The 12,506-nt window shown below is 42.6% G+C and overlaps 1 protein-coding gene and 1 long non-coding RNA gene across 4 annotated transcripts in view; one reads left to right on the top strand and one right to left on the bottom strand.

The window, feature by feature from the left end:
* The window catches only part of LOC123591140, a 75,907-nt gene extending 67,577 nt beyond the window's left edge, over nt 1-8,330 (top strand). The window contains exon 2 of the long non-coding RNA XR_006709131.1: nt 7,387-8,330. This is a non-coding gene — a long non-coding RNA (uncharacterized LOC123591140). The remainder of the gene's footprint in view (nt 1-7,386) is intronic.
* PPM1H (protein phosphatase, Mg2+/Mn2+ dependent 1H) overlaps nt 1-12,506 on the bottom strand; it is a 264,703-nt gene that overhangs the window by 18,386 nt on the left and 233,811 nt on the right. For 2 of the 3 annotated variants that reach the window (XM_045464964.1, XM_045464966.1), the window contains exon 9: nt 3,462-3,613. The exons of the other annotated variant lie outside the window; for it this stretch is intronic. In XM_045464964.1, the coding sequence (XP_045320920.1) occupies nt 3,462-3,613 (152 nt within the window). The remainder of the gene's footprint in view (nt 1-3,461; nt 3,614-12,506) is intronic. 3 annotated transcript variants of the gene reach the window in all.

The following is a 12,506-nucleotide window of genomic DNA, read 5'->3' on the forward strand; positions in this document are numbered from 1 at the left end:
AAGCTTTTTAGTTTGAGGTAGTCCCAATTATTTATTTTTGCTTTTGTTTCCCCTCCCTGGGGAAACACATCCAGAAAACTACTGCTAAGGCCAAGAGTTTACGACCTATGTTTTCTTTTAGGAGTTTTATCATTTCAGGTCTTTAATCTTTTAGTTTACTTTTGTGTATGGTGTATGAAGTGGTCCAGTTTCATTCTTTTGCATGTAGCTGTCCAGTTTTCCCAACATCATTTGTTGAAGACTTTCTTGTCCCCATTGTATATTCTTGCCTCTTTTGTAGGTTAAGTGACCATTAAAAGGTGGCCTTATTTCTGGACTCTCTATTGTGTTCCATTTGATCTATGTGTCTATTTTTGTGCCAGTAAAATACTGTTTTGATTACTACAGTTTTGTAGTATATCCTTAAATATGGTATTGTGATCCCTCCAGCTTTGTTCCTCTTTCTCAACATTGCTTTGGCAATTCAGGTCTTTTGAGGTTCCATACAAATTTTATGATTATTTTCTTCTAGTTCTGTGAAAAATGCTTTTAGTATTTTATTTATTTATTTATTTATTTATTTATTTATTGCTTTTGGTATTTTAATTGAGTTTGAATCTGTAGATTGCTTTGGGTAGTGTAGACATTTTAAGAATATTAATTCTTGTAATCCATGAACATGGGATATCTTTCCATTTTTTTCCTTCTTCAATTTCTTTCCTCAACGTCTTACAGTTTTCAGAGTACAGGTCTTCACATCCTTGGTTAAATTTATTCCTAGGTATTTTATTCTTTTTGATGCAATTGTAAATGGAACTGTTTCCTCATATTCTCTTTGTGATAGTTTGTTGGTAGTTGTATAGAAATTCAACAGATTTCTGTATATTGATTTTTTTTATCCTGCCACTTTACTGAATTCACTGATCATTTATTTTTATCATATATTTGTTCTCTGTTTTCTTATCTATAACTTTTCCTCCCATTACTTCTGTGTTTACTCTGCTTTCTCTTCTTAAATTAGATACTGTTGTTGAAGTAAGGACCACAGATCTAAATTTTAAAATTAAGACAGGTATTGGGGTGCCTGGGTGGCACAGTCAGTTAAGTGTCTGACTTCAGCACATCATGATCTCACAGTTCATGAGTTTGAGCCCTGTATCTGGCTCTCTGCTGACAGCTCGGAGCCTGAAACCTGCTTCAGATTCTGTGTCTCCCTCTCTTTCTGCTCCTCCCCCACTTGTACTCTGTTTATCACTCTCACAAAAATAAAAATTAAAAAAAAAATCAGGACAGGTTTTTACTAATAGTCTGCACTCAGGAAAAGAACATATGACTTACAAGTAGATAGCTCTACTCCTTTGGCTCCTAGCACCTACAAGTTATACGAAGTCTTTAGATACATGTTTATGTGGATAATATAGGCAGAAATAGCCCCATAACACAAGTCAGCTCTCAAGGTCCTACTCAGAAAATCTTTCTCTCTGGTAAAGAATCTACAGCTTATGGCCAGGGGTGCCTTGTGATACAGTAGGGAGTTCTGGAAAAAGGTATCTTATGATATGGAGGGGATGTGAATACTTCTGGCAGGTTGGGGTGAGCGTAGTCTTCATCTATGCATAGTTCATTAGATGAAAAAAGAACAAAAGCCTCAGATTCAGCCTTTCAAGTTTTGATATGCAGTATTCTTCCCATTATTTAAACCCCTAGTTATTTCTAATTTTTATTATAATTTTTTGATTTGTAAATTATCTAGAAGTTTGTTTTCTGATTCCCTGTAGGTTTTCTCTCCCTCAATTAGTCTCAAAGTTATATATTCTATTTGTTTTGTAGTCTTTTTAGCTATTAAAACACATTTAAAGTCTAAAGGTAAACACGTATAAGAGAACCTCTTTCCAAATAGAATCGTAGTATACTGTAGCCAATTACTATCCCCGTTGCCAATTTATTGTGCAGTTTTTATTCAGTATTTTAATTCTATCATTTTTTACTACCACACATTAGACATCCTTGTTTCTGTTTTGCACAGTGAATATATCTACAAATTTACTAAGATCCTAGCTTAATCCATTCGACTTCTCAGATCTTCCATCTGGATATATCCTTCAGAATTTTCTTCCACGCAGTTTGGTTGGTGTTAAAATTCCTCACATTGTGTTTTGCCTGAAAATGTCCTCAACTTATCCTCTTCAATGATATTTGTACTACATTAGAAAATTCTTTCATATATGTTAAAGAAAAACTTATATGTTAATAAAATATTCTTTTCTTAGGCAATTGAAGATATAACTCACTATCTTTTGGCTCCTATTGTTGTTTCTGAAAAGTCAGCTTTCAGTCTAAATGCTATTTATATACGTATCTGTTTTGTCTCTCTTTCTGGCTACTTTTAGTAGTTTGTTTGTTTAAAGTTCTTCAGTTTCACTATGACATACCTACTTATAATTTTGATTTCTTCTGCTTGAGATTTGTTGGGCTTTCTGGATCTTCGGTTTATTATCATCCAACAATTCTGGAACTTTTTCTTTTTCTTCTCATCTACAGTATTTCCTTCTGGAACTCTACTGAGAGCATCTTAGGTCATAACCCTAGTCTCATAATCTCATTTTACATTTTCCCTCCTCTCTGTCTCTCTGAGCCCTATTATGGATTATTCAGATACATTTTCCAGCTCACTAGTGTTCTCTTCAACTGTCTCTAATCTGTTTAATGCATTAAGTTTGTAATTCTTATTTTTATATTTGTTATCTCCAGAAGTTCTATTTCCTTACTTTTAAAATCTGTGCAATCAATTTACAGTCTCTGGTCCGTGTTCCTATTTTCAGTGCTTTAAAAAATTTTCTTAAATGTTAAAATATTCATTTGTATTTTTGACTGATAAATTCAAGAATGAAGTATTTACAGGTCCCACTCCACTGTCTGCTATTTTTACTGGCTTTTATGCACAATGAATTGTTTTCCTTGTGTTCGAAGTCAAAGCTGCCTTTCTCCTGAGAGGAATTTCTGTTTATTTCTGAGGGTCACCTAGAGTTGTTGAGGATATTTACATTGCCATTATGCTACAAAGGAAAACCTACTTTAATCTTTCTCTCTTTCCCCAAGGTTTCTCAAAAGAAATAATTTCCCAACAGATAAAAATCACTGCTGGGAGCATTTGGTATTGCTCTCATCAGGAGGATCACAAATTGGATTATTTCCACTTTGGAATTATGAGGGAAGAATGTGAGAAACATATGCTGTCGAAATATCTTACAAATCAAATTCTTTATACCACTTGCATCTAGGTTCAACTTGAGGAGGGTTTTTACTTGGCTGTGAAAGTACTTCTAATAAGAAATGTTATCCCTTTTGCAGTTTGGTTCCTAATCCATATCAGCTCTACTACAAATCATGAATGATGAAAAGTGCATGATTATTATTTATTGTAGTCACACCGTGTAAAACTGGCGGAAGGTATAACCCTACAACCATAAAAATACACAAACCTGTGAGGGTCATCTGGATCACAGTTAGGAAGAAACTGAGAGATGGCTTCTGCCACTTCTTCATTTGATAAAACATCCCAGAGTCCATCGGTGGCCAAGATCAGCACATCATCTGCTCCATGCTCATATTTGGAGAGATCGTAGACTCTTACCTGAAAAGAATGGGAATACTCCTACTTAAGAAATTGGGAGCACGTTATTTCCCATAACAATTTGGTTTCGGAATTCTTTTCTTCTCCCACCTCGGCTAGGGGTTTTTAGGTACACGCTCTGAAGTACTTGGTTGTGCAACCAGCTTTGTGGCCATGGGTAGCCTCCTTTGGAGACTTGCTGTATAGACATATGGGACTCAACAGGTGAGCTTAAGAGTTGACAAGGAAGAATCAGTTGAAAATTAATGCCTGAGACATAGCTGGAACAATACTTATAATAGATACTATGCGAGCCAGAAAAGCAACCTGAGGCTTGCTTCCTTCCTTCCTTTGCACACCCATTCCACAAGTAAGGACCTGCTGTGTGCCAGGTACTCTATGTATAAAGATGAATAACGGGTACCTGCGTGGCTCAGTAGGTGAAGCCTCTGACTTCGGCTCAGGTAATGATCTCACTCAGTTTGTGGGTTCGAGCCCTGCGTCAGGTCTGTGCTGACAGCTCAGAGCCTGGAGCCTGCTTCAGATTCTGTCTCCCTCTTTCTCCGCCCTTCCCCCTCTCATGCTCTGTCTCTCTCAAAATTAAATAAAATGTTTAAAAAAATTTTTTTAATCTTAAAAAAAAAAAAAAAGATGAATAACAGATTTCCCTGCTTCTTAGCTCTGTCTTTTGGAGAGATAAGGCCAGCCCTGGATCTTTAGTAGTTACTCTGTATTTGTCTAGGACTGAGGAGACACTTTATTTAATGGGCTCACTTGAATCACATTTTGGCTTACCTGTTTGAGCCCCAAGGGGCAGGATTTCTTTCCTGTAAGGATGGGGCTCAGACACTACACTCAGGTTTAAGAGGCCTTAATCTAGCCTAAATTACAAAGGACATATGCTAAGTCTGAATCTCCGAAGGGGGTCTTGGCAAACTTGTAAGTCTTTCCTCATCTCTAGTACCTGGAATGACTTGGGATATTTCAATATCCACCTAACCTCTTTGGGAAGGACAGAATAACCTTGATGAAGGTAGTAAGAATAAAAATCAAGCAGTATGTGGGTTAGGCCACAACTCTATTTTCACCCAACTTTGGCGGGAAAAGAGTCTGGGATTTTTTTTTTCCTTTTTAAATTTTAACATTTATTTATTTTTGAGAGACAAAGAGAGGCAGAGCATGAGCAGGGGAGGGGGGGAGAGAGAGAGAGATACAGAACCCGAAGCAGTCTCCAGGCTCTGAGCTGTTTGTTAGCACAGAGCCTGACGCGGGGCTGGAACTCACGAACTGCGAGACCATGACCTGAGCCGACGTCGGATGCTCAACCGACTGAGCCACCCAGGCGCCTCAAGAGTCTGGGATTTCATTGCCATTCCCTCCCCATTTGGCAGAACCAGCCCCTGTGTATACACACCTCATGAACTAAGGGCACGGGCAAGTCAACTTCATCAACCTTCCAGTTCCTTCAACCCTTCTCTTTTTTCCCTCCTATCTGCTAAAAGCAAGTCTGAGTAAAAGCTGTAGGTCAGCGGAAGGTCAGGGAGAGGAAGGAGTTTATAGAGTTTAAGCAGCCATGTGTCCCATCACACACAGTCACTGCTAGGTCATCTCAGATCTGGAGAGAATTTGATTCTAAGAGGCCGACAGACTGTTCAAATCCACATCTTTGAAAGCCAAGCCTCCTAGCTTTAGAAAGGTTTGCCCAGGCCTGTGACACCCTGACACAGGGCTGGTCCTGTGGACTAACAGACTACACCCAGCAGCACAAAACAACAAAATAGCACACGCCTACCGACAGAGCCCTTGGAAAATGAGCTCAAATGAAAAGCAGCCTCCAGGTACCAGGCCTCTGTGGCCTGCTAACTGCGTGGTAACAATTAGCTAATGGCCCGGTGCACGGCCCACACAGAGAAGAGAACTCAGGGGTATACTGGACTGGCTTTTAACATTTTCTCAAAAGGCATATTCACTTTGAGGGTAGAAGTTTACATTCTAGAGAAGGCACTGTGCCTCATGAGGCCAAATTAAGGAAAACAACAAGGGGGATCTTAAGCTTACAGCAGTCTGGAAAGTCCCAGATGCCAGAATTCGATCCTCAGGGCACTCACTGAATTCATGTGGTCCAGTTTTCACTCTATAGAGGCAACCAAATCCCTTTTGCTTTAATTTGTTGTGACTCCTGGGCGCCACAAATGTTGGAGCAGTGCTTCTTAAATGTTAATGTGCCAGGAATCAGCTGGGGATCCTGCTAAAAGGCAGATTCTAATTCAGTTCTGGGGTGTGGCCGGAGGCTGCCTTTGCAGCTTACTTCCACGTGATGCTGATGCTGTGGGTCCTTGGACTGCACTCTGAGGAGCGAGGCTGAAGAGAATGCCTACTGGCCCATTTGCAAACAAGGAAATGTAGGCCTTCGTGGCCTCTGTGATGCCTACACAGACTATCCTCTAGGGCAGGCTTTAGAGAGGACAGCAAATGTTGGCTCTGGGCTCCCAAGTTCAAGTCCTGGCTCACTGTGTTATTATTTCCAGTATGCAATGACTTTGCCTAAGAGAGACTGTTAGCTTCTTACTGGGGTAGGTCTACAGTACATTTCTGTGAAAATCTGAACTCCACAGAATAAGAAATGTTACAGGAGGTGGGGGAGATGATGTCAGGTGCTCCTGTTCCAATCTTGCGCTTGTAGCTAAATAGGAGATTCCATCTGCCTTCAAGCGCCTTCTAAAAGAAAGATTTCTAGGTCTGAAGATAACATCCATTTAATTTCAGGACTACCCTGGGTTTGGGGTGCCAGAATCGTTTCAAGTGCTTTCTGCTGGCCAAAAACATGTAGAGATCTGAGCTGTTTAAGCTTAAGTTATCCTGCCCACTACTCAGCTGGAGATCTAGCCAACAGAAAGGGAGTGGAACGATAAACAGAAACATGTTACAAAATGCTCTCTTCAATTCCATCAATAAATTGAATCCTTCCCTAATTCCGCTATTCACATTTCCACACACAGTTCTCTAATGCTGTTTCATTAGCCAACACGAAAATCCTTTCAAAACCATTCTCGAAGTATTTTTAATGTAAATAATAAAAAGCTGGTCTCAACCCTGTTCCCTGAGGCACTCCCCAATTAACATCCTTTTAGGTTTTTATTGCTACCCTTTATTTCCTGCCCTTTAGCCAATTTCCAAAGGACTTTGCCAACTTTCCACTTACAACTCGTGTCTTGTACATTAACCTGTAATGCAGAACATTTTGTGAAAACGCTCTCAAAAAAACTGGGCTGCAGCACAAGACAACCCGCTTCACGCCCATCCTCCCTGGCGGCAAGGGCTTCAAAGGATTCTGGCGGGCTCTGGAGTCCTGACCTCCTCTCCCTGCAGCTGTTGTTGGCTCTCCTCAGTCAGACCACACTCACCTCTCCAAAGTCCCCTCTTCAATTCCGTAAATAGCATCTTGATGTTCCAGGAAGCCTCACATTAAACTAATGGGCTCTGAGGCTCCCTCGGACTCAGACACCAGGAAGAGAGTATCCCAGGCCCCAGTAGGGGCGAGGTGTTTATGCAAACGCCTTTGTCTACAGGAGAGCTGGAGAACAGGGTCAGGGCTTTGTGTGGCTCCTTCCCGTGTTCCCAGCTGCCCAGAGAGGGAGAGAAAGGCCACAGGAATCCTTGAGATCCTTGGAGTTTTTCAGAGTGATATAATTTGAGCCGCTGAGAGACGGATGGAGCCTGTGTGGGTCCATCTGCCCTCCTAGAGCCGCCTACGTGTTGACTGAGCACTTACTATGTGCCAACTACTCTTCTAGGTGCTGCGGGTACAGCTGTGAACAGAAGTGACGAAGTCCCTCAGAGCATCTAAACTAGTAGAGAGACAGACCCACACACCGCAATGTCAGAAGCCGACAGGTACTCTGAAGAAAAGTCACAGTAAGAAGAGTGACAAGACAGTCCTTGTAGAGGACCTCCCTGGGAAGGCACTGTGTGAACAAAGATCTGAACGAGCGAGGTGATATCCCAGAGTCCCTTCCTGTGCTCCCCCTTCCTTCCCTCAGGGACCTGCCAGCCCTCTGGGCCCGGTTAGATTGGGGGCTGCAGTGCCACGTGCAGCTGCCAAAGCACTCCTGAGGCAAAGCAACGAACAAGCAGCATCGCTTTCTCTTCCCTGGTCCGCACAGTCGCCATCCTCCACATCCCATGAGCACAGCATTTGTACCTGCCAGGTCCACGTGTCTGTCTCTCGCACAAGACTGGTTATTCTCAGATTTTAATGTGCTGAAGAATCGCTTGGGGTGCTAACTGAACAAATTTAGATTCAAGGGGCCACTCTTTAAACGTTCCGAATGTGTCGAGCTGCGCCCAGGCACCAGCTTATGTAGGCAAGGGCCAGGTCATTCCAACGCAAGTGGTGGGGGAGCCTGGCCTCGAAGACACGGTCATCGGCAATAAGCTCCTCAAGGGGCAAGGTCTGAACTGGCCTGTTTCTGTCCCCAGAACGCAGAGCATTTGGTGAGCAGTCAATAAATAACCAAGAGAAGCATCCGCCTCATCGGACACTGACCCTTGTTCTGCTTACAGCGAACACCCCTTCAGGTGGTCACCTTCTCTTCCTTCCCAAGATTCAACTTCTGGAGGCCAGAGACCCCACTTTGCATTTCTTCTGTGGGCCTAGCAGTATTTTTTCGGAGTAAATAACAAGAGACCTTCAGGAAATACTTACTGAGACAAAGAATAAATGAGAGGAAGGGAGGAAGAAAAATAATTCCACGTATGAGATCTAGTCAGAGGACGCTCTAATATGGTGACCGGGCCGATTTAGTTTTTTACCTTGGACACTTCCAAGCAGCCACCCAAATCCAACATGCTGATATTGGACACAAGTAGCAGACTCTTTCCTTTTCTTCCCCTGTCCTCACTGGAGCTGCTAACAAACAAAAAACTCAGTGTAAGGGAGTGGGCAGGAAAGAGTCTGGGGGCACAGAAGAGCCTTGGCTAATGTGCCCCTGAAGGAGCCAAGTGCTGACTGCTCTCGCAGGACCCTCGGCTTCAGAGCACTTAGAGACGTCCTTAACGTTATCGCCAGGCATCTGTTTACACAGGAGCTTGTGACAAGCAAGTCTTTAATCGAGTACTTCTACTCAGGACCCGGCTGCAGGCTGCTGCTTCAGTGTTTGTGTAATGTGTGTTCACCTCTTTGCTCTATTACTGATGAGCTTTCAATGACACATTGGGAGGGCTCACACTAGTGTAAGCTGACGCCAGCTTCTTGAAGCTACTTTAAAAAAGAATCCATCAGTGGGAATGCAAGCTGGTGCAGCCACTCTGGAAAACAGTATGGAGGTTCCTCAAAAAACTAAAAATAGAACTACCCTACGACCCAGCAATTGCACTACTAGGCATTTATCCAAGGGATACAGGTGTGCTGTTTCGAAGGGACATGTGCACCCCCATGTTTATAGCAGCACTATCAACAACAGCCAAAGTATGGAAAGAGCCCAAATATCCATCGCTGGATGAATGGATAAAGAAGACGTGGTATATATATACAATGGAGTATTACTCTGCAATCAAAAAGAATGAAATCTTGCCTTTTGCAACTATGTGGATGGAAATGGAGGATATTATGCTAAGTGAAATTAGTCAGAGAAAGACAAAAATCATATGACTTCACTCATACGAGGACTTTAAGAGACAAAACAGATGAACATAAGGGAATGGAAACAAAAATAACATAAAAACAGGGAGAGGGACAAAACAAGAGACTCATAAAAATGGAGAACAAACTGAGGGTTACTGGAGGGGTTGTGGGAGGGGGGATGGGCTAAATGGGTAAGGGGCACTAAGGAATCTACTCCTGAAATCATTGTTGTGCTATATGCTAACTAATTTGGATGTAAATTTTTTTTTTAATTTTTTTTTAACCTTTATTTATTTTTGAGACAGAGAGAGACAGAGCATGAATGGGGGAGGGTCAGAGAGAGAGGGAGACACAGAATCGGAAACAGGCTCCAGGCTCTGAGCCATCAGCACAGAGCCCGACGCGGGGCTTGAACTCACGAACCGCAAGATCATCACCTGAGCCGAAGTCGGACGCCTAACCGACTGAGCCACCCAGGTGTCCCTAGATGTAAATTTTAAACAATAAAAAATAATATTTTTTAAGAAATCCACCAATTCTTCCATTTGCCAAATCTCAGCCGCTTCTCTAGGATGCCCTCACAGCTCTTACAGCTTTATCAACTCAGCAAATTCTCCCAACCCTTTTTCCTTTTGAAGTACTCAGGATAGGCCCATGAGCCCCCATGGCCGAGGCCTGGCTTTCTGAATGGCAAGAGCCCTGCCATTGTTATAAGAAGCCCTCACTTCGGGTCTCTGCTTCTAACCAGCTTTGGGACTTGAGATAAACCACTTACTGTCTTTTGCTCTCAATTTTCTCATCTCTGAAATCATTGTTTAAAAATTGGAAAAAAAATGCGAGGACACCTGCTCTGCCTATTACAGCTAGAGCCAGTATAAAGGTCAAATGAGATAATACGGACGGAAACCACAAATTCTAATGTACCACATGGTATTTTTTTTTTTTTATGGCGCCCATCTCAGGGCAGCTGGGGGAAGGAGAGGAGTAAGAGTCAGGGCCTTGGGGTTCAATTATAAGTCTCATTTCAAATAACAGGGATTGCGACTCTCACTAGTGTTCTTAGCAGAAAAGCCAGATGGCTCCCAAGATAAAGGATGCCAAGAGGTAGTAGAAAATGAGGGCACAAAGTCTTATCCTCTCTACCCCATGTAGCCAACCACGAAGCTCAACCTATAGAACTCTGAATATGGCACCTGTACTAGAAAAAAAGAAAACTCCAGCATATTCCCTGTGGTCCTACAAGCCAAGTCGATTATTTCAATGTTAGCATTTGAGCAAGCCACCAAAATTGCATCCAGAGTCTCTGTTGCTGTGATTCTACCTATGCTATGCCATGAAACACATACTGAACTTGGTGGCGAAAGATGGGTTTGAAACTCACTTCTTAAAATTCAGGCAAAACCACTTTGGTTATTCATGTTTTCAAGGTCTACTGACCACCTGCTGGGAATAAAAAGAAGCACTGATTCATCCTATGGAGTGCTGGGGAGAAGCAGTTGAATCATATACCTCACATCTAGTGGGAACTGCAGGGACCAAACCCTGGGGAGGTGAGAGCAGGGCTGGTGTGCTTTGGTGGCTTTATAGAGCTTGATTTGGCTATAGTACTGGACTTTCACTGAGGAATGGTGAGGGATGAGGCATGACCTTTCACATCTTCAGTGCCTCCCTTTGTGGAATGAAAGGTTAGGACTAGGTGGCCACTTAAGATGCTTACGGCACCAATGTTCTCAGACTCTTTCATCATAGGATGAGTTAGGGCTGGATGTGACTGGCCACATGAACTCAGAGCGACTGCAAATGCATCAAGGGACATTTAAGTATTATAAGTATGTTGGCTGTTGGGGCTGTGGGTGTAATTTTACATCTGAAATATACCACCGATATTCTTGAGGGTTTGCTTTTTCTATTGTAGTCTACGGACAAAATAAATATTTGATTTTTGAGGGTGGATACCACCTAATAGCTAAAACATTTCTAAGCCAGCTAAAATAGTAGGTAGCATGAAAAGAGCCTGAAACTGTACCCAACACCTAGTTGCTATAGCATAAGTCTTCCACTGTCTCCTCGTGAGGCCAGTACTTTGCAGCTCGGTGAGGTAAGCTACAGGAAGGAATTTCCTTTACATGCTGGGCTTCTCTCATCATCTACTCCTTTCTCTGGGCTTCCAATGGCTTGTGCACCACTGAGCCAAAGCCTCACTGAATGAATCAGTGAACGAATGGGCTTGAATCTAGCTTATTGATCATTTGAGGAATACGTTTCTGTTCATTAAAATGTCCATTTATAAAGGTCAGAGGAAACCCCAGCCTGTGAGTGAAACTACGTGGGTGCAGCGTAGGTGGGTTAAGTCATGTCTAATCCAGTGACGAGGCACACAGAGTGACCATATGTCCCTGTTTGCATGGGCTAGTTTGGGTTCGTGCTGTTTTCCCAGCATAATTATTACTCAAGTCCACACTGACAGTAAGTTATATATGATCACGTAATGAATAATTAGTGAAATGACTGCTATTTTTTACACGTGTAGTTGCTAATGCTGGCCATTGGGGACTCAACATAATCACATAACCAGAGTGTGTTCTTACTTCACAGGACTTCACTCAGAATGGCAGGATTTCAGAGAGCTCAAGTGAGCAAGAGAGCAAGTTACTATGGACCTTGCCTTAGGAGAGGAGACACAGTCACGCCTGGTGGGCTCTGGGGCACCTGGTGGGTGGCAAAGTCAATCCGACTGATTGTGGTTCTTCTGAAGCAAGTAGCACAGGTCTCAGCAGACCTCTGTGCACGTGGAGAATGAGGTTATGTAGTATCCCTAACCTACCAGTCTGGCGCTGAGCCACGTGCACTGTAAGACTGAATCACACAGTCCAGGACTGGAACATGGATGTGTAATGAACCCATGCGGGGATTATAAAACTCAAGTTCCTGAAGCACAGTGAAGAATGGCTTATGACAGTATTATTGAAAGAGTGGTCTTTGGATCACCTGCTTGAGAATGGTCTAAAAATGTGAAAACTCTTAGGACCTACTCTAGACCCAGTGCCTGAGATTTTCAGGAAGTGGATTCTAGGGATTTGCTTTTTTGGGGGGAAACATTACTTTATTCAAATACCAGGCTTATCATACATGGCCCAAGAACACTCAAATGATAAACCAGATATACACAGATCTTAAAGAGTGGTCTTCAGCCATTATAGCCAATGAGGCCACGCTTGCTATCATCTGCTGAATGGTGTGGTGGCCACCGAGATGTGGATGTTGTTTTATGTTGGCAAGAACATAGGCATG

This window comes from Leopardus geoffroyi, chromosome B4 (genome assembly GCF_018350155.1).
Source record: "Leopardus geoffroyi isolate Oge1 chromosome B4, O.geoffroyi_Oge1_pat1.0, whole genome shotgun sequence".
Classification (NCBI taxonomy): Eukaryota; Metazoa; Chordata; class Mammalia; order Carnivora; family Felidae; genus Leopardus; species Leopardus geoffroyi.